General features: G+C 43.9%; 1 protein-coding gene across 16 annotated transcripts in view; it reads right to left on the bottom strand.

The window, feature by feature from the left end:
* The window catches only part of CELF2 (CUGBP Elav-like family member 2), a 694,215-nt gene that overhangs the window by 82,852 nt on the left and 584,680 nt on the right, over positions 1-26,683 (bottom strand). For all 16 annotated transcript variants that reach the window (XM_074942653.1, XM_074942656.1, XM_074942644.1 and 13 more), the window contains one exon: positions 3,216-3,264. In XM_074942653.1, the coding sequence (XP_074798754.1) occupies positions 3,216-3,264 (49 nt within the window). The remainder of the gene's footprint in view (positions 1-3,215; positions 3,265-26,683) is intronic.

Raw genomic sequence — 26,683 nt, forward strand, 5'->3', positions numbered from 1 at the left:
GGATGCTGCTCCATTTGCACTAGCTGCAGAAAGCCCTGAGTACCATGAAAAGGATTACATTTTGCTGCATCTTCATAGGAGGAGATAGGACCTGAAGGCCAGTGTACTGTCATGCTCTGCAGAGGCCCACCTTCACCCTTCATACAGAGGGATGGAGAGCAAGTCTGGAGGCTGCTACCCATATTCACCAGCCATTCCACCCTGATTAGGCGGACACAAAGGCTGAGAATGCCCTGAAACTGTAGAAGTGGTGAGGTGCTGCTCCACTGCTATTCCATAACCAGGCACGTGCGGGAGATGTCTGTACTACATCACTCCTATAGAGGTCCCTGACTCAAGCTTGGCTTCTGGAGGTTGATATGAGGATAAGTCAGCAGAGGATTGGCTCCTAGGTGACACATAAAGCACAAGAGGGTTACAGTTCAGGGCCACTTCATGCAAGTGCCCACAAGTCTGGACACTCATCCAAACCCTCTTGCATCTGGAAGTCTCACAAGAAGCTCCTGTGAGAGTTACTGTGCTTTCTGCTTCCTATTGGGGCAGAAATTCTCTTCCCATAATATTTTGGCATTGCAAGTCAAGCCCTGGAATTCAGAAGTGAGCAATTTAAAAAAAAAAGACACTAAACAGAACATTGCAAAGCCTTCACACAAATTTTGGTTTTGAGTCCAGAACTGGGCAAACTGGTGTCAAACCAGATCATCCATCTTAATAGGATTTTCAACATTGTCACTCAGCAAATACCGAGTCTTAGAAATCCTGTAAAATTACCAAAGAAACATCAGAACTCATATCAAGCTTCATCGGGTCTCATCAGCCCTACACAGAGGTTGGTAAACTCAAGAGAACTGCAGTCTGTGCTTGCTTTCGTTCTCTCGTATCTATCTATTAGCTACTTGGAACTTTTGATCAACAGGAGTCTTCAAGCTCTTCGAACTTTTAGAAGTTCTAGTTACCAATAAAACCTAGTGGACCATTCAGTTCTGATGCACAGCTTCCATGGTGAGAGATCAAAGGGTTTCAAGAACTCCCATCACAAAGACCAACCCACCTTGGTTAGCTCTTTATCTCTTCCCCAGACCTGTCTCTCCTCCTCCGGAGCCCTTTTCACACTGTGTGTCCTGCTGATGGCATACTGTTTTCTTCCAGTGTGCCATTGGCACAGACACACACCCTTCTTCAGCTGCTGGCACAGTGGCAGCCGGAAAACAGATACCAGCTGTTCCTCTGCATTGCACCACTCTGCTCCCCTTAGCTGCCAAATCTCTACCTCACCTCCCACTCTATGGCTCCGATCCTACTTCCTGTATCTCTAAGGTGCTACACTACATTCATCATCACAGTAGTAGCTTTCCTCTCCAGCTTCAAACAACAAAGAGTTCTCATCATTCTAAATGTGCATATGAAAATTAGACATCTTTTGCTTTTCTTCAGAAGATTAATTTAAAGGAGGCAATTCCACCTGCTTACTTTCTTTTGGTCAGTTGGGACTTCTGTGCCTTCTCCCAAAATCTAGGAGAATTTTGAAGGAAAAAAAAGGTAACTTAGCTGTATTTAGTGCTGGTGAAAGGTGGTGGAGAATGCCTTGGAGAGCAAGGCATTTATGCATGGTACCGGTTCAGGCATTGCAAAATTCCCTACAACACTTTGCCAATGTGCTTGAGTCTTGTTCTGGGAGGACAAGTTCTAGGGATGAGGGGGTATTTCATTTTTGGTCAATTATCTATTACACTTCTATTTTGTCCATGAGATTTTAGAATCGAATTTACTCTGTGTAGAAAGGCCCATGTAGGGCTTACGTTGGACTTAATTAGTTCATAGGGACTTGTGCAGTATTCTTGCAGAGGAGAAAAAAATTGTCCATTGAGAGTATGATAAATACTTGGGGTGGAATCCTGTTCCCCGTGAAATCAGTGACAAAACTCCCAGTGACTTCAGTGGGGCTAGGATTTCACCCAGTCTGCATATTCAGACTACTTGGTCTTTCTGCTGAGCATCCAAACACGGTGATGACTTTGTGCTAGTGGTGAGGGCTTTTTTGGTTTAGGTTATGTGAGCACCTCTCCAACGGAAGAGTGAGTTCCCCATTCCTCTTCATACAAGGGCCAGCCCAGTTCCGCTGTGCACCTGGCCAGTTTTTAAAGCTGTCCTCAATGTGGAAAGGGCCACAGGACAAAGTTTTAATTTCCTTCTAACTTTAGTCTGTGGAGAAGGCTAAAAATGGGACGCAGTACAATTAGCAGAACCTTGCGGAGAGATTTAGAGCCCAATCATAATTTACATTTGCAGATATGTAGATCTCTAAGTGCATGGCTTCTGCCCTGATTACTAATTAATGAGGTGCAGAGATGCCTATTGGAAGGCACCGGCTCTGATTAAGTCAGCCTTATGGGGAACAGAAGCTCTTGCAATCGAGGAAGGAAGGTGATTTCTTTAACATATATTTTAGTAAATTATAGGAATGAATCCAGGGGGAAAAGATGTATAGATTTTTTTTTTTAAAACAAAACACACAGGCAGCCCTACCATCAGGATTGTCTAATGCTTGGAATATGCAGATCTGATATATTTTATAGATTTAGCACACTGTATATTTTGCACATCATATATATTCCTTAATTCAATAACCTAAATTTTGAATAGATATTATTGTCATCATATTTATTTGAGAGAGGTCTAGAGTACCCTACATAAAACAAAAGTCAATATGGGTCTCATAATTAAGAGCAAAACATCCAGTTTGATTCTAAATTGAGCCTAGAGTCAGAGAAGCATCCTTATTCAGGAAGGGTGTTTAGACACGTGCTTAACTTGAAGAATATACCTAAGTCCAATTCAGACAGCGCTTAAATATTTTCCTGAATATGGGAACTTCTCTTTCCACTCCCATGTTATTTTAATCTCAGAATGTTATCAGCATCAGGTATTACCTGATTATTAGGTATTAGCAGGATACCAACAAGAGACAAACAAAACAAAGCCATGACACAGAGAATGTATCAGGAAGAGAGGAAAGGACATTTCCTCCCTTCTTTAAACTGAATCGGGAATTCAAAGCAGGTCAACATTTTTCCAGACCTCTCAGCTATAGGGACACTTTCTTAAAGGGTTTTAGCTGTATTAAGAGAAAAGCATAAGCCATACCTTGCAGTTGTTTTTTAAATGAAAAGAGACACATGCACACACATTAAGTAGGAAATAGGATAATCACTTACCATTGGACTTTTCACTATCTGCGGGTTTCATCTGAATAGGATGATGCATCTAAAAATATAAATGAAAAGACAGTAAAGCAGGTTAGACAGTCACAAAGTCAAGCATTTTACTTTTATTGGCACTGCTGACTTTAGTTGCTCAGGGGGCTAAAACGATACACAATCAATATTAAACAGGCTGGCAAGTCAGAAAGATATAAATTTCAAATGATACCTTAATATTGGCTTTTAAATGAAAGTAAAATGTTAAAGAAGTATTTTATAACCAGCAAGCTTAACCCCCCCAATTTATTGGACCCGTAGGACTCATATAAACTTCAATTTGTTGTATTTAGTTTCAGAAGACCTCTCAAGTTACAGCCCTCACTGGTTTATGGCATGCATGATTTCTATTTTACCAGCTTATAACTTTTCTTTTCTTGAGTTTGTTAACAACTAGCAGAACAGAGACAAAATTCTAAAGTAATCTAAGAAGTGCCAGGAAGCAACTCAAACCTACACGTCTTGATTTGTTTGGTTTAACAAATGAACTTTGGTTTGTGATTAAGAAGTGTGTGACAACAACTCATCCAGTACCAAAGGGGAAAAGTTCTGTGATTCCCATAGGTGTTGCTTGCTTAGTAACGGGCCTTTTCTTCAAAACACTTTAATCACTCATTCACCAAGCTGCCCTTAGGATGTGGCTACAATCCTGGCTTCATCACACCTCTTAATGCACTTTTCTTTTTCAATCTGTTTCTAAACAATAGGCAAACTCCTGTGCATAGCCTTATATAGCAATTAATGCAATGTGCTGTACACAAGGGCAATCTACAGTCTCGCACTTGGAATGGCAGACTTTGCCTTTCAGAATGGGGCGCTGCACCATGTCACTCCCCTGGCAGCTACAAGACTTTTGATCTGAAAACATATTACAAACTGGAGCTTTTTCTTTTTGTTTTTTACACCTTCCCCCAAATCTCCACCATGTACTCGTTTCTTAGCATGGTGCAAGCACATGACAGCTATTAAGAGAATATCTCTGATGAGTTTGCAGAGCAGTTTCGGTGTACAAATTCCCATTGTACCTCAGTGGTCATTTCTTATTGCTGCTCTCAAGCCTTAGGCACTGATCCTGAAAATTGTCCTATTGGGAAAGACACCTGAGGTCGCATAGAGATCTACTGACTTTAGTGGCGCTCTGCACATGTGCAGGGGTGTAAAGACGCAGAGCTCATTGCAGGATTGGGGCCATAGACCTTTCTTCAGTAATTCCTCCACATTTCACACAGGCATGTTGAATGGTCTGTACTATTATTGCACTCTATGAGCGCAACCGGGCTTGCGCTGCCTGAAACCGTCAACTGCTATTCCAGCTTTATTTAAGAAAGATGCCAAATATGGAATTGGAAAATCAACAATTAAGCAGAAGATGGGAACCACACAATCACGTCAAATGTGCTTAGAGCCAGAGAGGAAGAGAAAATGACTAGCATGTGTGGTTTTTGGTAGTGGTATTTAGTTTTCAATGCTGTACTTGCTGGATTCCTTGGCAAGTAGAGAACATTATTGTGAATCTTCCATAGAATCTGCTCAAAGTTCAGAATGTCCCTCAGTCCCACAAATCAATACATTCTTTGCACGACTTGCAAAAAGTCTTCTGTTTCATTCCCTACAGTGCCTTAAGGAACAAACAGAGCCATATGGTGCACGTAGTCACCAGGATGTGTAAAATACTTCTATTTTAATAATCCCGTTTTCTTTGATCCATTTATTTCCCAACCGGACTTTAACAGCCCAGTGCCTGTCTGCCATCTTTCTGATTTTCATCTAATATCTAGGGAGGGGGAATGATTATTATGCTCTGTTTCCTTTACCTGATGTTTAATTGTTGTCTTGATATCAGCAATATTAAGAGAGATTTAGGTTAGATATTAGGAAAAATTTTCTAACTACAAGGATAGTGAAGCCCTGGAACAGGTTACTTGAGGAGGTTGTGGAAACCCCTTGGAAGTTTTTAAGAACAAGTTTAACAAACATCTGTCAGGGATGGCCAAGGTATACTTAATCCTGCCTCAGTGTGGGGTGGGTTGGGTGAAAGGGGTAGACTAGATGACCTTGTGAGGACCCTTTCAGTCCTATGTTTCTGTGTGCACTGCAGGGGAATTTAAGTTCATGGGAATGTGGGAAAGTGCATCACGCCCATCAAGAGAAAAAAAATCAACAAGAAAAAAGTGGCGTAACTTGCTTAAATTAGCTCATTATCTGCATTGCCTCTTTGCTAAGCATTTGAAAGATGAAGTCATCAATGTGCTAAAGGAATTGTCTAGGGTGATGCAAGAGGGTGTAACTAGGAGCAATGAGCAAAGGAAAATTTAGGCTGACTGTTCCAGATATATTGTCTGACATTAAGGTCTTTAATGGAGAACAGTCTCCTGAGGGAAGTGCTAGAATTCGCATTGCTTGGGTAATGTCAGATTGACAAAGCCCTGGAGAACATGCAGTCATGAAAAACCAACTCAACCTACCTATTACACTAGATGGGGAATCAAACTATCTTCCTGTATTTATACAGCACTTAATACTACAGCATCTAAGCAGATAGATTTAGACCAGAGCTGGTTCCATCTGTAATTTCTACAAGTTTAGGGTTCTAAAGTGAAGGATCTTTTTATTTTCATCCTAGAAAGCTTAGACATAGATGTCAATTGCGGATCAAGCTCATAAGGAAAGTGTTCTTTGCAGTGGTTACCATCAAAAAGCCATAATCATTTGGCACTTTATCACCATAAGTAATGTTTTTTCAGGGAGCCCAGAACTATGGGTGGCCTTCTTACCCCTCTGCCTTAGCAACAGAGAGACCTGCCAGAGCTAAACTAAGGGCTTGTCTTCACTACCGGGGTAAGCCGACCTAAGTTACGCTACTCCAGCTACATGAATAACATACCTGGAGTCGACGTAGCTTAGGTCGACTTACAGCAGTGTCTTCACTGCACTGCGTTGACGGGAGATGCTCTCTGGTCGACTTACCTTATTCTTCTCGGCGAGGTGGAGTACCGCGGTCCACTGGAGAGTGCTCTGCCGACGATTTAGCGGGTCTAAGACCCGCTAAATCGACACCTGCTGCATCAATTGCAGCAGTGTCGATCTCCCTGGTAGTGAAGACAAGCTCTGAGTGACAGCTCCCTGTCAGTCTGTTAGCCAGCCACACAAGTTCCTCTAAAGCTCTGCCAGCTTTAACTATGCCTTGCAGGTAACATTTGATGCACTCTAGTTCCCGAACATCCTGGAAATGGGTTGTTCACCAGTATCCAGCCCCTGTTACTAGACACTCTCAGACATTACCAAGTCTGCTGTCTCCAGAGTGAGAGTTATGCACACCAGCCTGCTAGCTGAGCTGAGAAGTCACACTTTTGTATTCACACACTAAGAAGAACTTATAGTAAAACCAAGAATAAGTTTATTAATAAACAGAGATACTAAACAAAGAGAATAGAAACAGATATGGTTACAAATAAAAGAAAATAGATAAGTTCTAGTCTGGTAGAAGTAGGTTAACTCTAGCAAACTAATGTTCTCTGAAACAGCCTTTTTCCTAAAACCTTTTCTGTGGAGCTTGCTGGTATTCAGTCTGGAGAAGAGCTCTGTGTGGCTCAAAAGCTTGTCTCTTTTACCAGCAGAAGCTTGTCCAGTAAAAGATAGTACCTCGCCCACCTTGTAACTTTCATCATGGCATAATTACCACTGATTTGCTATTAAGCCACTAGTTTGTCCTTTTTGCGAAAAAAAATTCACAGTGCTACTCATGACTCAGTTGTGACTGTAGTTTGCACTGAACTTCAAAATTTCTCAATCAAAACTGTGGGCCTGATTCTCTCCTCACCAACAGCTGTAAATCAGGAGTAACTTCATTGTACTCAACAGAGTTACATTAGGGCCAACTAGCATGAGATCAGAATCAGGCCCTGTGAGAATAACCTGCAGAACATCCACAGTAAGGTGAGTACAAAACATAAAAACAGGGCATCTGGAAAGAAAACGGTGGTAAAAAATGTTACCCTGTTTCCTTACATGAGCGGGCTCATGTTGAAGCTTGTTTAACCCTCGCCATCACCAATTGATAAGTTAGCAACCTTTAACACTAGATTCAATAAAACATGCCATTTATAACCTGAAATGGGTTTTACAGAGTCACTGGTTCGCATCTCATTATTAAACTCATTGCTGACCTCTAGAGACAGCTGCCGTGACTATACATATTATAAGCTCTCTACCCATAAAATATTTAAAAGTGTGTGTGGGGGGAATTGAATCTGGAAGTGGTGTGCAGTGAATAAGAAAATTAAAGGGGGCAGAGACAAGGGCTAAATAGGTACTTTCCCTTCCCTCTACAATGAACAAAAGGGAAAATAATTGGAGCATTTTATATCTTGCTTGTATAACTGTAGGCTATAAAGTAATAAAATAGCTGCACTTTCCTAGGTCCTCCAAAAGATTACAGATGATATAAACCTGTTTCAAATTAGATGCCACCCACTAGAATCATGTCATCTACTGAAATGAAGGATTTCATGTATTATCAGAAAGCAGTTATTGTAGATATACATCAGAAAGCCATACACTTATGTATCTCCAGGTGAGTGATTTCTCAATATGTCATGCTTTCATAACTAAAAACAGTGGAGACGCTTTTCTGTGGCTTGAAGGAAGCATTGCTTATAAAAGTTCAGTATTTATGAGAATGATTTTGCAGTTAATAAATAGGGAAGAAATAAAGTAATGCAGGTAAAAAAAATTGCACATCAACAACACCCTGAATGCACCTCAGACCCCAGGGTAAAAGGAAACAACTGGTATTTTCTGTCATCAAGGTTGACTGTAGAACAGCCTCCCAAGAGATCTGGTAAAAGCCCCATGTCTCTCTGAAATCAAACTGGAGAAATATACTGTAATAGTGAACAATCCTGCATTGTCAAGGTTTTTGTAGGTCCACTGATGTGCATGATGCTGGACAGACAATAACAATACCTAGCTCTTATGTAGTGCTTTACAGAGGAAGCAAGCATCATTATCCCTATTTTTCAGATGAGGAAACTGAGGCACAGAGCGGTGAAGTGACTTGCCCAAGGTCTGCCAGCAGCAGAGCCAGAAATAGAACCCAAGACTCCTGAGTCCCCATACTGTGCGCTACCCACTAAACCACAAGGTCACAGTGCAAAGTACGATAAAAACTAGGACTCCAATCTGACAAATGGATACTAACATGGGTCCACATGGGAATTGGAACAACTGCTTACAAGATGTGCAATCCAATTTAAGTTGATAGGAATTTTACTGTTGGCTTTTCTGGGAGCAGGAGCAGACCACAAGTCATGGCCTACAAGTTAAAGATGACTAATTAAGTGCTTTTCATTCTTTTTTTCTGAGCAGGTACAACCATATGTAAATACAACTGTGCTGGAAAAAACACTCTCAGAGGTACAGATCCTGTCTCACTTTCAAGCGTCAAAGTCATCTTTTCAACAGTAATAACTCTACCTATTTACATTCTTGTCAAAACCATGTGACATCTGTAAGGGGGAAAAACAAGCAAGGTAAGAGTCTATTTCTGGCAAAAATTTTGCAAGGAAATTAGATTAACCTGGGTGGAATTCTATCTGGGAATTTGGAGTCTGTCGTGGTGATTAAGTCATCATTTCTGTCAGACTACTCTAATCGGCTGTCAAATACCTTTCCACAGCCCCATCTGTAACTTGGCGTCCTAGTTATTCCGTGTATGTTACCTTCTGTATACAAAACAAATACCAAACAAGGAGGTGTGCACAGTTTAGCATTTAGAAGAGTCATTAGCTGTGATTATTATTGTGTGTTTTCACATCGCACAACAACATAAGCTTACAGCTTGTTTTATTTATTCAAAGAATATTAAAAAACAGGTGTAGTCAAACGTGGAGTGCGAAAGGTGAATTGGAGAGAATTCTCAGCAGACATTGGTATGCATTCAGTAACAGCCACCCTAGCAGCAGCTGCTTAACCCTTTCTTCAATATCAGCACAGTTAGGGTGGGATATTATAAAATCACGAGGGATTTGGACACCCAATTCCCATTAACTTTGATGGGAACTGTGTATCCAAACCTTTAGCAGCCTAGTCTCTTAATCTCAGTCTTAATTTCGACATATACTACTGTCCCAGTGCCTTATAAATCCACCTGTCCTGCGGAACGGAGGTTTTTGAATGTGTGTGTTTGTTTTAAAGAGGAGTCCAGTATCGGTCAATGGTATTGTTGTCCCTTCAGTGCTGGAGAAAGGGCTGCTGGACCTGGTTTTCGGAGGTATGGAATGCCCACGGACCTCAGTGGAATTTGTGAATGCTCAGCATTTCTGAACCGTCAGGCCACGCACATACCGTGCCATGACTAGATTTTGGCCAATAGTCACTATTTTATGATTCATTACGAAAAAATAAAAAAATCATGTGGGATTAGTCCCAGTCAGGTGCTCTAATTTCCATGCTTGATGATGGAGATCACCCACTTTCCAACCTGTCCTTGTTGTTTCTGATGCAAAATAAAACCACAAACCAAGCAGTCCCATGTGTTCATCTTGATCATCCTATGGCTTCAACTAGTTCAACACTTTGGTCGCCCATGGGCCCCTACAATTCTGGGTGAAGGGAGGAGTTTCCTTCAGAGTTCAGCATAGTGTGACTCCAAGCAAGGGGCTTAGAAGAGCTCAGCATGCTGAGAGTGACCCTCTATCTTTGTGGCTCTTAATATTGCTCACTCCCCAGTCCTTAATCCTTTCAAAATCCCTAACCCATCAATCCCCTCATTTCCCTGGAGCTCTTAACCCCATTCTTTCCATTTCATGGTCTCTCCTGTTACTGCTTCTCCTCTTGGCTCATCTGTCCCCTCTTCCCCACTGCTGTTTGTGTTTTACTATACCCCCTCTTGTCTCACTCCTCACATCTCCTTGTTCTGCAGATCACCTCTGAAGAAAACATGATGTAGCTCTTGGACGATTATGCCAAATGTTCTGGAGAGGCTTCAGAGAACTCCCCTAGGAGTTTACCAGAGTCACTATGTAAGCGGTTCCAGGGATGAAGAGGAGTTCAGGTATCTCCACACACCCTGTGTTAACCAAGTCTGCCTACAGGGGAGCCTTCCTGGGGAGGCGGGAAATAAAGGGACCATGGAAAAAGCAGGGGTAGTAGAGGATGATCAGAGGGCCAGTAAGGCAAGAGGGGAGGAGAGAACTCAACAGATGAGAGAGGGGACTTGAAAAAAAATCCCAGGATGGGGACCAAAAAAAGAAAATCCCAGGATTCTTGTTACTTATATAGACTTTTCCCCCCGCAGAACTTCAACTACATCAACGGTGTCCTAACCATGCAAGGGGTGGAACAAAAAGTAACAGGATTAGACAGTGACAGTTTTCAGGCATCTTGTGATTTCTGTCCTTTCAAGGTCAGATGCTTAGTTGGCATAAATCAGTGTAATTCTACTAAAGTCAGAGCTGATTTACATCGGCGGAAAATCCGGCCCTGTCTTTGTATTTATAAAGGTGTGTGTGTATAGGGGGGAAGCCAGGTCCTAAAAGGATATCTAAATCATTTTTTGAGGGGAGGACTACGATATGTAGGCCTCTTGGGAAAAGCAGAATGGGGAGTACTGAAGACAGGGACAATATTTCAGAATGTGACAGACGTGGGGAGGCAACAGAAAGAGAAGGGGAAAATATAAGTGTAAGTGAATTGCCTAATTATAGCCTAGGGAATATATTTCAGTTTTTCTCCAAGCTACTGATCCAATTAACTTGTGCTGTTAATTGGACTAGTAGTCCAAAGAAAATTGAAACTGCCCCCTCTACCTTTTATGATAGCCCTTTCCAGCACGTGAAAGTCATGGAAATTCTCCCCACCATTCCCCAAGAGAGAGAACCCTGCAAGAAATTAATCAGGCCCAGTGTTTTAAGAGAGCATCAGTTTTTCAGATTATTGTTCTTTATATATTATTTGTAGGACCATCTGCTATTTGCTAGGAGCTTTCCAAATACATAAGGATGGTCCCCACTCAGAAGAGCTAACAGTCAGATTTTCACATCATTTCATTGGTGACCCATATTTTGTTTGCCTTTGCCAGTCACCAATTGTCTGAGTCCACAGTGACTTTCTGATTAGGGGAATTTTCCTATCTAAGAAAATTGTGTAGAACCACTTGGTTTGCACAAAATTCATTTGGCAATATGCTGCCAATATTGTAGCTATGACTCAAGGGCAGCAGGCTGTACCGAGATGTACCTTCAGGGGAAGGTATATGTTAGTTACTAAACAAATTTGACATCCACCCAAGATGTTATCAGTAAAACACTGCCTTTAATGCAGTGGGTGTTCATGTAAAACGAATTATTAGCTCTCTGAATATATAATGAATTTGTAAGCTGTAGAATATTCTCTATATTAACTGCAGTAACCAACAATGACTAAAATAGGTCTGTTTCAAAGCCCACTGAAGTCAGTGGAAAGACTCCTCTTGGCTTCAGTGGGCTTCCCTGATTAGAGAAGCATTGTTTAGTGGTTGGAGAAAGGACTGTGATTCCCAGCTCTGGCTTGTTTAGGTAAGTTGCTTTTTCCTCAATTTATCTATCTGTAGAAAAGAGTCTAATATGTTGCTACCACACTGGTGTGTTGTCAGGCTCAATCAATTAATATGTGTAATGAGTTCATAAGAAATATCTTCCATTCACAAGTCCATAAGCCACGTTCTTTGTTCTGTGTCTGTAGAACACCCAGCACAAAGGTCTCCAGGTCCATGACTGGGGCTCCTAGATGTTAATGCCATATGAATAAAGAAAAGCTTTAATATATCCATATATGTGAATAGGGTTCGTGCACAACAAATATAGTCCCTGTCACAATGCATAACATCATTATGTTCTATTCGGAACACAGGAACAAGCCAAGAGCTCGTTTCAACAAATTGTTTCTTTCATAGGAGAACATTGACACTGCTGAAATTCAATGACTTTTGGAGGTTTTCCAAGTCAGTCATTTGAAACACACTATAGTCCATTTTTTAAAATTCAAGTTAAATTGAACATGAACTTGAGTGACTTAAAATAATGCTGCGCTTTAAAATAAATGCATATCAAATTGAGATATATATTGAATGGTAAATACCATATGTCTCCCCAAACAATAGCTTGCATTTCTTTTGGTAAATATTCCTGATATTTTATTAAGCGTCTTGTAATCTACCTTGGATAAAGATACTACGTACCTGAGCACCTGGTTTAAAGCTAAACTAACAATCATTTCACTCAGCTGACCCTTGATGTAAAGGAGTAGTGTGGTCAAATCATCTGCAGACCTGAACTGAAATTCATATTCTAATGATCCCTTCCACAGTTTACCTCCCGCATTCTGCTGTTCTGCCAGCCACCTTTATGAATTAGCATATAACACTTTGTCTTCTTTAAAAATTATAACCTCACACCCCCCACCTCCAGTCTGGTGGTTTTAGAAATGACAACTTCATTTCATAATGTATGCTCCCGTTCACTGAATCCTCTCACTCCTTTCCACCCACCCATGCTGCTGTGACTTTGGAACATAGCAAGTCAGATAGAAATACCTCCCTTCCTTAACTTCGCTCCGACATTTTCCCTTCATAATCATCTACAAACAAAAATGATTAACTATCTTTTCTTCAGACAAATGAGCCTTTACAAAACCCATTCAATCCTAAAAATAATATCAACTTGGATTCTACATCATGTTTGGAATAATGCCTTGGGGCTACTTTGTGTTATCCGTGCTTAAAAAACAAACCCATTAAAACATCTGAGCAAAACACCAGATATTGTTTTAACAGTGATATTTATTCATCTCATCGGTACCAGCAATAACTTTTGTTGACATTTTGCCAATTGAAGTTTGCACTCCAATATTTTCTTCCTTCGTCACACTACTACGGCACCATCCATCCAAAGATCACAGAGCGCTTCACTAATCATCGACTGAGGTTCCCATAGTTCCCTTCGAGGTATGGTATATAATTATCCCTACTTCTGAAGAAAATGAAAATGAAGCACAACGAGGTGATGGCCAAGGTAATACATTGAGTCATTGCCAAAGCGTGGATTAGAACCCCGGCGTCATTGCTCTGCCTATCTATGGTACTTATACAGCCCCTATGACCTTAGTATATAAATTCTTCACCATCTCTAATATACTGGTATTCAATGTATGAGGTAGGGTAGTGCAGTTATCCCCATTTTATATGTGACACAGAGGAACTTAGGGTATGTCTACACTGCATGGTAAGCCCAGGTCTGTGGGACCTGGGCTTGTGGACTTGGTGTTAGCAAGCCTGTGCTTGGGTGTCCACACTGCATGGTAAATCTGGATTTATAATTGCTTGGCCTGTTTCTCACAGCCATGCTAATGCACCCAGACCTTCTGACTCAGGTTTGTGGAGTGATCTGCATCTACTCTGCAAAATAAGAGGGTTTGGACCCAAGTCACAGCAGGACATGGACTCTGATTAACCCCGCCTAGCAGTGTCCTAGGACCTGGGTGCTTGCTGACCCGAGTCACAATGATTTGTGTCTGGACAGAAGGGCCCCTGGGCTTAGTACGCAGTGTAGCTCTACCCTCAGTGACTTGCCCAAGGTCACACAGGTAACCAGTGGCAGAGCAGGGATGTGAACCCAGGTCTCTCAAATCTCAGAATCAGTGGGTCATCATTCCTACAAGAACTACCACCACAAGGGCACCAGGCCTCCTTACTGCCATTGGGTAAAGTTTTCAAAGGTGCCTAAGTGATTAAAATCCCAAGTCCCATTTCCAAAAGTGACTTAAGCACCTAGGAGCCTAAGTCTTATTGCATGCCACTCAGGTACTTTGAAACTGTACCCTGTAACTCCCTACTCAGAGCTATTATCTGTACCCGTTAGTGGATTCATTGCATTTTCTCTTCACTAGCTAGTTTGCATCCCTTTGCTGTAAAAAATACTAGCATCAAATGAGGAGAAGTGTCTCACAGAAAGGAAAAATACTGAACTTCACTAGAATCCGGAGACAAACAACTAAAATGACTACAGGGTTGCGGTATGCAGCTGTGTGCAAGCACACTGCGATCTCCTTACACGCCACTTTCAAATGTGTACACAACTGCCCATTTTGCACGAGGAAAAGAACAACTCACGAGTACAACTAGGAAACTCAGGCCATAACAACACCCCCTCATTTTTTATTCTCAAGCTCCGACCAGCCTTTCAGGCTTTGGCGTGCATTCCAAATCAATGGCAAGGCTGCTGTTTTCAATGAAGTAATTTTTGAATCACGTGAGTGCAAAAGGACCATGTTCTTGGATGGAAAACAGGGCTGGAGCAAAGCAATCCAGGGGCCCCACACATGCCATAACATAGGGCTTACCTACGTTTCTACTCCTATAGCCCCCAGAACGGCAGCAGAATGGAGTCCCTATGTTCTCCCCAGGAGTGGCAGTACTTATTCCAGCAGCAGGGCATATACACTTGAGTGAGCTGGACAAATCTGCTGCTCTCTTCTCCTTCCACATGCAGAGTCCTCTGCTGGATAGGCGTTGCTGGGGGCTCCCCCAGAGCAGTGGCTCTTGGCATTAATACCCCCCTGAGATGAACAGGACAGCTCTCCCTTTTCAGAGCTATCATTTCTGGCTCTCTGTAGACTCCGGAAGAGGACCCCCACACTGGTTACACTGGGGTCTCATTTTCAACATTTTCCTTGCAATCATGCTGGCTAAAACCTTATTTTGCCTTTGCTCCTTAAATGAAAGCTGAGATTCCAGCCTTATCAGGTGTCTGCAGGAGTTGAGGCACTAGGCACTGTCTTACAGTGCCTAGGCTCTAATCTGGCCCTGGGGAAAACATCTCTTTTTCATGCTCTGAGTCCACAAAAACAGCTACATTTAATTTTACCAGTTTACCAAAGAGAATTCACTCTCAGGAACAGGAATAATCATGTGAAATTTTTAGCTCAAATAAAAGCTTTTTAGGAAAAAAAAAACAAAAACCCCAGAAAATAGTGTCTTCTATAATGAAAGTTCCTGCTCAGCTAGGACTTAGAACATTCCTACTGTGACACAAAGATGCCTATCGTGTAGGAGCTTCATTTGACCATATCACTTTGTTCTGCACTTTTCTGCGTAAGCACCTTTGTAACCAGCACATGGGGAAATCACGCTGTGATTACTGAAGTGCGACATATCCCATACCTCAAGCTGCATCACTGCAAAGATCAAACTAACACTTTAAAATGAACGACAGGTGGCAAAAATGTGAAAGGTAGCAACATTTTAATAGGGCAAGAAAGTATACCTCTGGACTCCCTTTTTTCAGTGACAACACCCCAGATCCAGTTGTCTTCTCCTTCATTGGTGACTTCTCTAAGTCTCTGGGACACAGCCACCTCCAGCCACTCCTTCTGTTTTGCACCACGGGGTTTGTTCATCTTACCAGCAAACCTTCTGCCTGACTCACTGTGCAGAATGAAAGGTCACCTTGGACCACTGGCTCACCTAGTCCTCTGTCAGAATGTGAAGTCTATTATTTGACTCAAAACTAAAATTCTAGCTTGTTTTATTATAATATATATGTACACATCTTTTAAAGCATTGCTATTGGAAGTACTTAATATTTGCATTACAATATAACAGCAAGAACATCTTATATTTAAAGAATATGATCACGATAAGCCTAAAATAGGCAAAAAGATAATGTCCATTGAAATGCTTCCTTTCAAATTAGAAAGGAGGGCATGAAGGTTTATAGAAAGTTTTAGCGGTGTTGATGTGGACCTTCTGCACTTTTCACTTAGAAAAGGCGAGGAAGAGCTTTGAGCCAGGAACGCATTTCTTTATTCACAATTCCTGTTCTCCAGTGCAAATCAGTCAACCTTTCTCCTCATTACCAACTGAATACTAAGGCCTGGTCTACACTACGAGTTGAGGTCGAATTTAGCAGCGTTATCTCAATTTAATCCTGCACCCGTCCACATGATGAAGCCTTTTCTTCCGACTTAAAGGGCTCTTAAAATCGATTTCTTTACTCCACCCCCGATGAGGGGATTAGCGCTGAAATCGGCCTTGCTGGGTCGAATTGGGGTACTGTGGACGCAATTCGATGGTATTGGCCTTCGGGAGCTATCCCAGAGTGCTCAGTTGTGACCACTCTGGACAGCGCTCTCAACTCAGATGCACTGGCCAGGTAGACAGGAAAAGGCCCGCGAACTTTTGAATCTCATTTCCTGTTTGGCCAGAGTGGTGAGCTCACTTGCACAGGTCACCATGCAGAGCTCATCATCACAGGAGACCATGCAGTCCCAGAATCACCAAAGAGCTCCAGCATGGACCGAACGGGAGGTACGGGATCTGATCGCTGTATGGGGAAGAACTCCGTTTGAAAAGACGAAATGCCAAAATATTTGAAAAAATCTCCAATGGCATGAAGGACAGAGGCTATAACAGGGACCCTCAGCAGTGCCGCGTGAAAATTAAGGAGCTCAGGCAAGTCTACCAAAAAAACAGAGGCAAACGGCCGCTCCGGTTCAGAGCCCCAGACATGCCGCTTCTATGATGAGCTGCATGCCATTCTAGGGGGTGCAGCCACCACTACCCCAACCCTGTGCTTTGACTCCATCTAACGAGTGGAAGACAACACGGAAGCGGGTTTTGGGGGCGAGGAAGATGATGATGATGAGGAAGTTGTAGATAGCTCACAGCAAGGAAGCTGAGAAACCGGTTTCCCCAACAGCCAGGATCTGTTTATCACCCTGGACCTGGACCCAGTACCCCCTGAACCCACCCAAGGCAGGCTCCTGGACCCTGAAGGCAGAGAAGGGACCTCTGGTGAGTGTACCTTTGTAAATAGTATACATGGTTTAAAAGCAAGCGTGTTTAATGATTAATTTGCCCTGGCATTCGTGGCCAGTACAGCTACTGGAAAAGTCTGTTAATGTGTCTGGGGATGGAGTGGGAATCCTCCAGGGACATCTCCATAAAGCTCTCCTGGATGTACTCCCAAAGCCTTTGCAAAAGGTTTCTGGGAAGGGCAGCCTTATTCCGTCCTCCATGGAGGACACTTTACTACGCCAGGCCAGTAGCACGTAGTCAGGAATCATTGCAGAACAAAGCATTACAGTGTATGGTCCCGGTGTTTGCTGGCATGCAAACAACATCCGTTCTTTATCTCTCTGTGTTACCCTCAGGAGAGTGATATCATTCATGGTCACCTGGTTGAAATAGGGTGGTTTTAGTAAGCGGACATTCAGAGGTGCCCGATCCTGCTGGGCTGTTTGCCTGTGGCCAAACAGAAATCTTCCCCACTGTTAGCCACGCGGTGGGGGGAGGGGTGAAGCCATCATCCCAGAGAATTGTGTGTGTGTGGGGGGGGGTGGAAGGTGGGGGGGTTAGTTGGGTTTCTGCTGCACGTGAACCTGGAAACCGCATCCCCTCCTTTTAAATTGCCAATCCATTTTTAATGGCCAACCCAAAGGCTACTTCATATGGGAAATGAGGGCACTGCTGTTTGAAACCATTCCCACATGTTATGAAGGTTAAAGAAGCCAAAAGACTGTGGCTTACCATGGCTGCCTGCAAGCTGAATTCTGCTGCCCGGCCCTGCGTGAGTGATCTCTCACACCAAACCGGCATACCCTCAATAAGAGGCAAAATGCGACCTTGTAATGAAGGCACATGTGCTATGTAATGTTAACAGCAAGGTCTACTGTGAAAGAGTGTACCCATTGTTCTATAAAATGTGTCTTTTTAAGTACCACTCTCCCTTTTTTTTCCCCTCCACCAGCTGCATATGTTTCTCCTTCCCAGAGGCTAGCGAAGATTAGAAGGCGAAAAAAACGCACTCGTGATGAAATGTTCTCTGACCTCATGCTGTCCTCCCACACTGACAGAGCACAGCAAAATACATGGAGGCAGACAATCTCAGAGTGCAGGAAAACACAATATGACTGAGAGGAGAGGTGGTGGGTTGAAGATGGTAGGTGGCGTCAGCTGGCTGAAAGAAGGCAGGAGTCAATGCTCAGGCTGCTGGAGGATCAAACTCATATGCTCCAGCGTATGGATGAGTTGCAGGAAAGGCAGCAGGAGCACAGACCGCCACTACAGCCCCTGTGTAACCAACCACCCTCCTCCCCAATTTCCATAGCCTCCTCACCCAGACACCCAAGAATGCGGTGGGGGGGCCTCCCAGCCACTCCACCCCAGGGGATTACCCAAGCAACAAAAGGCTGGCATTCAATAAGTTTTAAAGTGCTGTGTGGCCTTGTCCTTCCCTCCTCCACCACCCCACCTGGTGCTTCCCTCCTCCACCATCCCTCCTGGACTACCTTGGCAGTTATCTCCCTATTTGTGTGATGAATTAATAAAGAATGCATGAATGTGAAGCAACAATGACTTTATTGCCTCTGCAAGCAGTGATCGAAGGGGGGAGGGAAGGGTGCTTAGCTTACAGGAAAGTAGAGTGAAACTGGGGACGGGGGAGAGGGGTGCTTCCATCAAGGAGAAACAAATAGAACTTTCACACCATAGCCTGGCCATTCCTGAAACTGGTTGTCAAAGCTTCTCTGATGCGCACCGCGCCCTCTTGTACTCTTCTAACCACCCTGGTGTCTGGCTGCGTGTAATCAGCAGCCAGACAATTTGCCTCAACCTCCCACCCCACCATAAACGTCTCCCCCTTATTCTCACAGATATTGTGGAGTGCACAGCAAGCAGCAGTAACAATGGGAATATTGGTTTCGCTGAGGTCTGAGTCAGTAAACTGCGCCAGTGTGCTTTTAAACGCCCAAATGTACATTCTACCACCATGCTGCACTTGCTCAGCCTCTAGTTGAACAGCTTCTGACTACTGCCCAGGATGCCTGTGTACAACTTCATGAGCCATGCATTAAGGGGTAGGCTGGGTCCCCAAGGATAACTATAGGCATTTCAACATCCACAACGGTTATTTTCTGGTCTGGAAAGTAAGTCCCTTTCTGCAGCTGTTCAAACAGATCAGAGCTCCTGAAGATGTGAGCGTCATGCACCTTTCCCGGCCATCCCATGTTGATGTTGGTGAAACATCCCTTGTGATCCACCAGTGCTTGCAGCATCATTGAAAAGTACCCCTTTCAGTTTATGTACTCGCTGCCTTGGTGCTCCAGGGCCAAGATAGGGATATGGGTCCCATCTATCGCCCCACCACAGTTAGGGAATCCCATTGCAGCAAAGCCATCCACTATGACCTGCTCCTTTCCCAGAGTCACTACCCTTGATATCAGCAGCTCAGTGATAGTGCTGGCTACTTGCATCACAGCAGCCCCCACAGTAGATTTGCCCACTCCAAATTGATTCCCGACTGACCGGTAGCTGTCTGGCGTTGCAAGCTTCCACAGGGCTATCGCCACTCGCTTCTCAACTGTGAGGGCTGCTCTCATCTTGGTATTCTTGCGCTTCAGGGCAGGGGAAAGCAAGTCACAAAGTTCCATGAAAGTGCCCTTACACATGCAAAAGTTTTGCAGCCACTGGGAATCGTCCCAGACCTGCAACACTATGCGGTCCCACCAGTCTGTGCTTGTTTCCCGGGCCCAGAATCAGTGTTCCACGCCATGAACCTGCCCAATTGACACCATGATGTGCACATTGCAGAGGCCCATACTTTGTGAGACGTCTATGTCCATGTCCTCATCACTCTCGTCACCGCACTACAGTCGCCTCCTCCTTGCCTGGCTTCGCTTTTCTTGCAGATTATGGTTCTGCATATCCTGTTGGATAACGCGTGAGCTATTTATAGTGCTCATAATTGCTGCAGTGATCTGAGCGGGCTCCATGTTACCAGTGCTATGGCGTCTGCACTGAAAAAAGGCGCGAAACAATTGCCTGCCATTGCTCTGACGGAGGGAGGGGCAACTGACAACATGGCTTACAGGGTTGGCTTACAGGGAATTAAAATCAACAAAGGGGGTGGCTTTGCTTCAAGGAGAAACAGAATGGCCCCCTCAAGGATAGAATTCAAAACCCTGGGCTTAGAAGGCCGTTGATTTCACGGAGGGAGGGAGGGAGGAAGGGAGGAGAAAATGAATACAAAACAAATCTGGTCTATTTCATGTTTTGATCCACTTCATCTATCCTTATACATCTTGCCGGCGGCAGACGGTGCAGTACGACTGCTGGCCATCGTCATCTCCTGGGTGCTTGGCAGAAGACAGTGCAGTAGGACTGCCGGCAGGACTGAATCACCATGAGACGAAACTTAAAAGGGAAATGACCTGGCTGAGTCACTCCCATGTTTGCCCAGGTGCCCCTGACCAACCTCACCGAGGTTGGCTAAAAGAGCACCCAGAAGTACGACGACGACGGCTACCAGTCATACTGCACCGTCTGCTGCCAAAAGGCAATGAGCTGCTGCTGTGTAGCAATGCAGTACCGCATTTGCCAGCACTCTGGAGACATATGGTGATGGTGAGCTGAGCGGGCTCCATGATTGCCGTGGTATGGCGTCTGCACGGGTAACCCAGGAAAAAAGGCGCGGAATGATTGTCTGCCATTGCTTTCATGGAGGGAGGGAAGGGGGTGCCTGATGATATGTACCCAGACCCACCCCCGACAATGTTTTTTCCCCATCAGGCATTGGAATTTCTACCCAGAATTCAAATGGGCGGCGGAGACTGCAGGAACTGTGGGATAGCTACCCACAGTGTAACGCTCCGGAAGTCGATGGGTTGCCTCAGTACTGTGGACGCACTCCATCGACTAAATGCACTTAGAGCATTTGTGTGGGGACACACACAATCGACTGTATAAAAACGCTTTCTACAAAACCGACTTCTATAAATTTGACCTAATTTCATAGTGTAGACATAGCCAAAGTCCCTTCCAGATTTATTAGAAAGTCTTACATGGGCCCCCAAACTACCTTGGAATGTGCAAGTTTATAAAACAATTTCAAGGACTAGTCACAGTCTTTAGCCGAAAGGGTTTTTGAATGAATGACATGCTAGGGTCCCAAGTCTCTAGACTGGGGTATATTGAAAAATTCAGCTAGGAGTCATGGCTAATAGCGCCCACATTCATGCAAATATCTGTTTATCAAGATGTCAGCTGAGACTTTCTGATCAACAGGGCTGGGTTATCAACAGCACCTTTCCTCTCAAAATGTTTTAGAAAGTTGGGACTCTGCTATTGACTTTACATGGGAGTTGTTCGGGTACTAGGATGATGCATGGTAGTATAAAACTGAAAACCAATTGATCAACAGATAGATAGACAGGAGCTGATTAGCCAGATTTGTACTGTTAAACTGTTCTCATTAACCAATAATGTGTATTGTATTTGAAAATCTGACTAATAAGGGCCAACATCAACTCCCCAGCAAGGAACTGCAAATACTTTATTTATGGATTTATCTGTGACCACAGAAGTTACCAAAGTTTTCTTACGATTTTCTTTTATCCTTGCCCGGGACTAAAACAGAATGGGGCCAAATCCTCAGCTGGTGTACATGGGCACAGCTCCATTGAAACCAATGGCATTATGCCCGTTTATACCAACTGAGGATCTGATCCTTAGATTCTATTTAACACCCCACTATATCCTAATGAGCTTAAGTTTTACTAATTCTCTTTAACTGTCAAATACTGTGTCAAAATGAAAGTCATCAATGTTAGTACAATACTCTACAATGGCAAAACATTTGGATATTCTATGAGGACAGGAATGTTACTGCATTCTTAAATTATACACAGACACCAGAACACATCTGTAAAATTACCTACAATCCACTGTGTAAGTATATAAAGTTACAAACAGCAGCAGCAAAAAAGTGTACATTAAGAAGTCAAGTAACCTCATAACCTTCTGTTGTGTAAACCCATTCTCCTACTTCCTTGATGTCTCTCTATCATATCTAACGCACCTTATCAGATCTTTCTTTGTGGCAGGTAATATACATTTTCCATGTCTTTAACATAGGGTTGCCAGGTGTCCGGTTTTTGACTGGAATGCCCAGATGAAAAGGGACCCTCGTGGCTCTGGTTAGCATTGCTGACTGGGTTGTTAAAAGTCTGGTCGGCAGTGAACTGGGGCTAAGGCAACCTCCCTGCCTGCCATGGCTCCACACAGCTCCCGGAAGCAGTGGCATTACCCACTCCAGTTCCTACGCATAAGGGTAGCCTGGGGCCCCCATACACTGCCCCTGCACCAAGTGTTGGCGCTGCAGCTCCCATTGGCCAGGAACCACAGCCAATGGGAGCTGTGGGGGCAACGCCTGCAGATAGGGAAGAGCGCAGACCCCCTGGCCGTGCCTCTGCATAGGAGCCGGAGCGGGGACATGCCGTTGCTTCCAGGAGCTGCTTGAGGTAAATGCCACCTGGAGCCTGCACCCCAACCCCCTGCCCAGCCCTGATCCCCCCATGCCCTATGAACCCCTTGATCCCAGCGCAGAGCCCCCTCCTGCATCCCAACCCCCTCATCCCCAGACCTACTCCACAGACTGCGCCCCCAACCGGAGCCCTCACCCCCCCTGTACCCCAACCCCCTGCCCCAGCCCTGATCCCTCTCCCATCCTCCAAACCCCTCGGTCCCAGCCCGGAGCACCCTCCTGCATCCCAACCCCCTAAGCCAGCCCAGTGAAAATGAGAGAGTGAGGGTGGGGAGAGCGAGCGACGGGGGGCAGGGTCTTGGAGAAGGGGCGGGGCAAGGGTGTTCCGTTTTGCGGACCTAGAAAGTTGGCAACCCTACTTCAATATTCTCTGCTCAACTAAAGTGTGCTCTCCACTCTCTCTCTGAAAATAGTTCCCCCTTACAAAAAATCCAAAGGGCAATAATAGCAAGAAATATAGAAATAAATCTTGAGGGTTTTTTGGTTATTCTTTTAATAAGTTCCAGCTGTGAGTGATATTTAAAGAAACTTGTGATTAACTGGTTATTACACTGAAACATGATTCTAGAAACATCTCCACATATTTCTTCTAATGATACTCTAATATTAATTAGAGTCCCCAGTGAAGTGATCAGACAGCAGAGTGAGTGCAGGATGTTGCTGTTGAGAGCAGGCATAGTAAAATGCGTTGGGCTGGGCATATATCTAGGCTCACTGACAATCGATGGACTGCAGCTGTCGCCAAGCGGTACCCAGGGGAACTGAAATGACCACTCAGTCGAGCTCCAAAGAGATGGCAAGACTTTATTGTGAAAAGACATGGCCGCACATGGAACAGGAAGGCCAGGATACAAGAAGAATATAAGACGTGTTCTGACTGGCGCAATCTATATGAGGGCTGAAGGACTCATTGATCAAGGTTGGCAGCCGGTGTCAAGTGGAGTGCCCCAGGGGTCAGTCCTGGGGCCGGTTTTGTTCAATATCTTCATAAATGATCTGGAGGATGGTGTGGATTGCACTCTCAGCAAATTTGCGGATGATACTAAACTGGGAGGAGTGGTAGATACGTTGGAGGGCAGAGATAGGATACAGAGGGACCTAGACAAATTGGAGGATTGGGCCAAAAGAAATCTGATGAGGTTCAATAAGGATAAGTGCAGGGTCCTGCACTTAGGACGGAAGAACCCAATGCACCGCTACAGACTAGGGACCGAATGGCTCGGCAGCAGTTCTGCGGAAAAGGACCTAGGAGTGACAGTGGACGAGAAGCTGGATATGAGTCAGCAGTGTGCCCTTGTTGCCAAGAAGGCCAATGGCATTTTGGGATGTATAAGTAGGGGCATAGCGAGCAGATCAAGGGATGTGATCGTTCCCCTCTATTCGACATTGGTGAGGCCTCATCTGGAGTACTGTGTCCAGTTTTGGGCCCCACACTACAAGAAGGATGTGGATAAATTGGAGAGAGTCCAGCGAAGGGCAACAAAAATGATTAGGGGTCTGGAACTCATGACTTATGAGGAGAGGCTGAGGGAACTGGGATTGTTTAGTCTGCAGAAGAGAAGAATGAGGGGGGATTTGATAGCTACTTTCAACTACCTGAGAGGTGGTTCCAGAGAGGATGGTTCTAGACTATTCTCAGTGGTAGAAGAGGACAGGACAAGGAGTAATGGTCTCAAGTTGCAGTGGGGGAGGTTTAGGTTGGAGATTAGGAAAAACTTATTCACCAGGAGGGTGGTGAAACACTGGAATGTGTTACCTAGGGAGGTGGTAGAATCTCCTTCCTTAGAAGTTTTTAAGGTCAGGCTTGACAAAGCCCTGGCTGGGATGATTTAATTGGGGATTGGTCCTGCTTTGAGCAGGGGGTTGGACTAGATGACCTCCTGAGGTCCCTTCCAACCCTGATATTCTATGATTCTATGATTCTAAGGTGATCAAGGTGAATACTTTATTGGCAAAAGGGGAACTATCAATGTGTAATCAAAACTAACTTTCTTCCCCTACTTTAATATGTTTACAAAGCCCACGTAATAATTTGGGTTAGGATCTGATTCTGAATATGGTCCACATATGATATTCCCAAAGACTGAGCCCTCTGATTAGCCTGAAAAATGTTTTCTGATTTTTTCTTATATACCACACATAACATATAGTATATGCAAATACTTGTTTCCTTACTTATTCCTTATACAGGAAAACTCCCTTACATTTCACTAGAATCTTTGCCTGTGCAAAGACTACAGGGTTCTCTCTCTGTATTGTGTTTTATGGGGCAGACCCTCAGCTACAGCCAAAGAGGACAGGTCAAGGGATGCTTTGCACAAGTGGCATAAAGTTTAACTGGCCTAGGGAGGATATCCCCAGTATAAGCTTGATCCTCTGATGGCATAAAACTAACACGAGGGCTTGGACATTGTTCACCCTCCCTGCAGCCAGGGGTCACATTACTGGCTATGCACTGTCCTGGACCTGCAACTGCTTTGTGCAGGCGGTTTCCCCTGCACAAGGTTAAAGCAGCAACCGGGACGCTGTGACTTCTATCAGGCCGCTAGAGGTTGAATGAAAAAACAGCCGAAGACTGTCATGGTCCACAGCCATGACCCGCTTTTATCTAGCTACCCCCTCTTTTGCTTGCCATACTGTCAGCAGGGAGGATGAGAGGCAAAGGAGCCTCTTTGTCAGCTCTATGCTATCAGTTCATCCCCCTTTCCATTGGGGTCATCCTCCCTGGGTCAACAAAATTTAGGGACAGATTACACCAATAGTACTACGCAAAGGGGCCATACCACATGAGCTGGGTTATATCTTCATACCTGCAGCATGCATGGAAAATCCTACCAAACAAAACCAGAACCACATAATAGAGGAATTATTAATATAAACAGAGCATTTAAATACATGGCCAATATACAGTCGTTCTTAAATACCATCTCTTTCTTTTTCAACCATATTTATTTTTGCATATATGGTGAGTGAGGATTGTGCGTTCAAACAACCAGATAAATTTCTTATCACAGGAATTGGAGATGGGAAGAATCTATTCGGTCATCTAGACTGTCCTCAAGCCAATGTAGGATTATTCCCTACAGTATGATTTCTAACATTTTCCCAACTCAAGTACCCCTAAGGATTGGGCTTTCATCTAATTTCCTTTGGAAAACTGAACAGATCCCATTTTTCCCCGATAGTCACTAATTTTTCCTTCATGTAGTTTTATTCATATTTTATAATTTTATCCTCCCTTCTATGCATCATCAAAAACAATTCTTTTCTCTCTCTCTTGCTCTTATAGATATAAATGCTCTTATAGATATAAATGCACCATCTACACCAAGGCTGCCGTAGACGCTGCGGTTGCTGTCCCACAGAACAGCATTTTAACACTTTGTTTTTAACACAGTCTTTGAAATAAACACCCCATGCAATACTCCAGCACATTTTACTTGGAGGTATTGTCATGATTTGGCCACAAAATAATATTAGTTGCTGTCTAGCGGATACCCACTCGAGCGATGGTCTAGAACACAAACACAAGCTACTTTCAGTCATTAAGATCATTCACACTTGAATGAAAATATAAAAGGCATCGCATACCTTGAAATTCTACAGGACGCTGTAATCTCACTGAGGGATTCTAGTAACAGTGAGAACCACGAGAGTGTTTTGTTTAGGTGCACAAGTGGAATTGCTACCTTCATTTATCTACATTTTGGAGATACGTTCTTTTTAAATCATGGTTAAAAACATCTCTCTTCTCCTGCTTAATGTTTTATCTTCCCCCCAATCTCATCTCCTGTATCTCAGGTTCTGTAGTTCTGAATCAATAATAAGGATGTACGTATGCTTTTAAAAGATCATTACAGACTCCCAAGGATTATTCCTTTCCTTGCAAAGCTTCTTTTTGCCCTGTAAGAGTATTTTCCACCAAGTGAAACAGGCACCTGTTTCGGCTGTAACTGGTGGGTAGGGGGAGGGGGAGAGGGGTGTCCGGTGTGTATGACAGAGGTCGATCTGCTTGTAAGACTCTCTGGCAGATTGTAAATTCTACTTGCAAATTGTTCTCTCAGAAGAAAA

This window comes from Natator depressus, chromosome 1, assembly GCF_965152275.1.
Source record: "Natator depressus isolate rNatDep1 chromosome 1, rNatDep2.hap1, whole genome shotgun sequence".
Taxonomy (NCBI): domain Eukaryota; kingdom Metazoa; phylum Chordata; order Testudines; family Cheloniidae; genus Natator; species Natator depressus.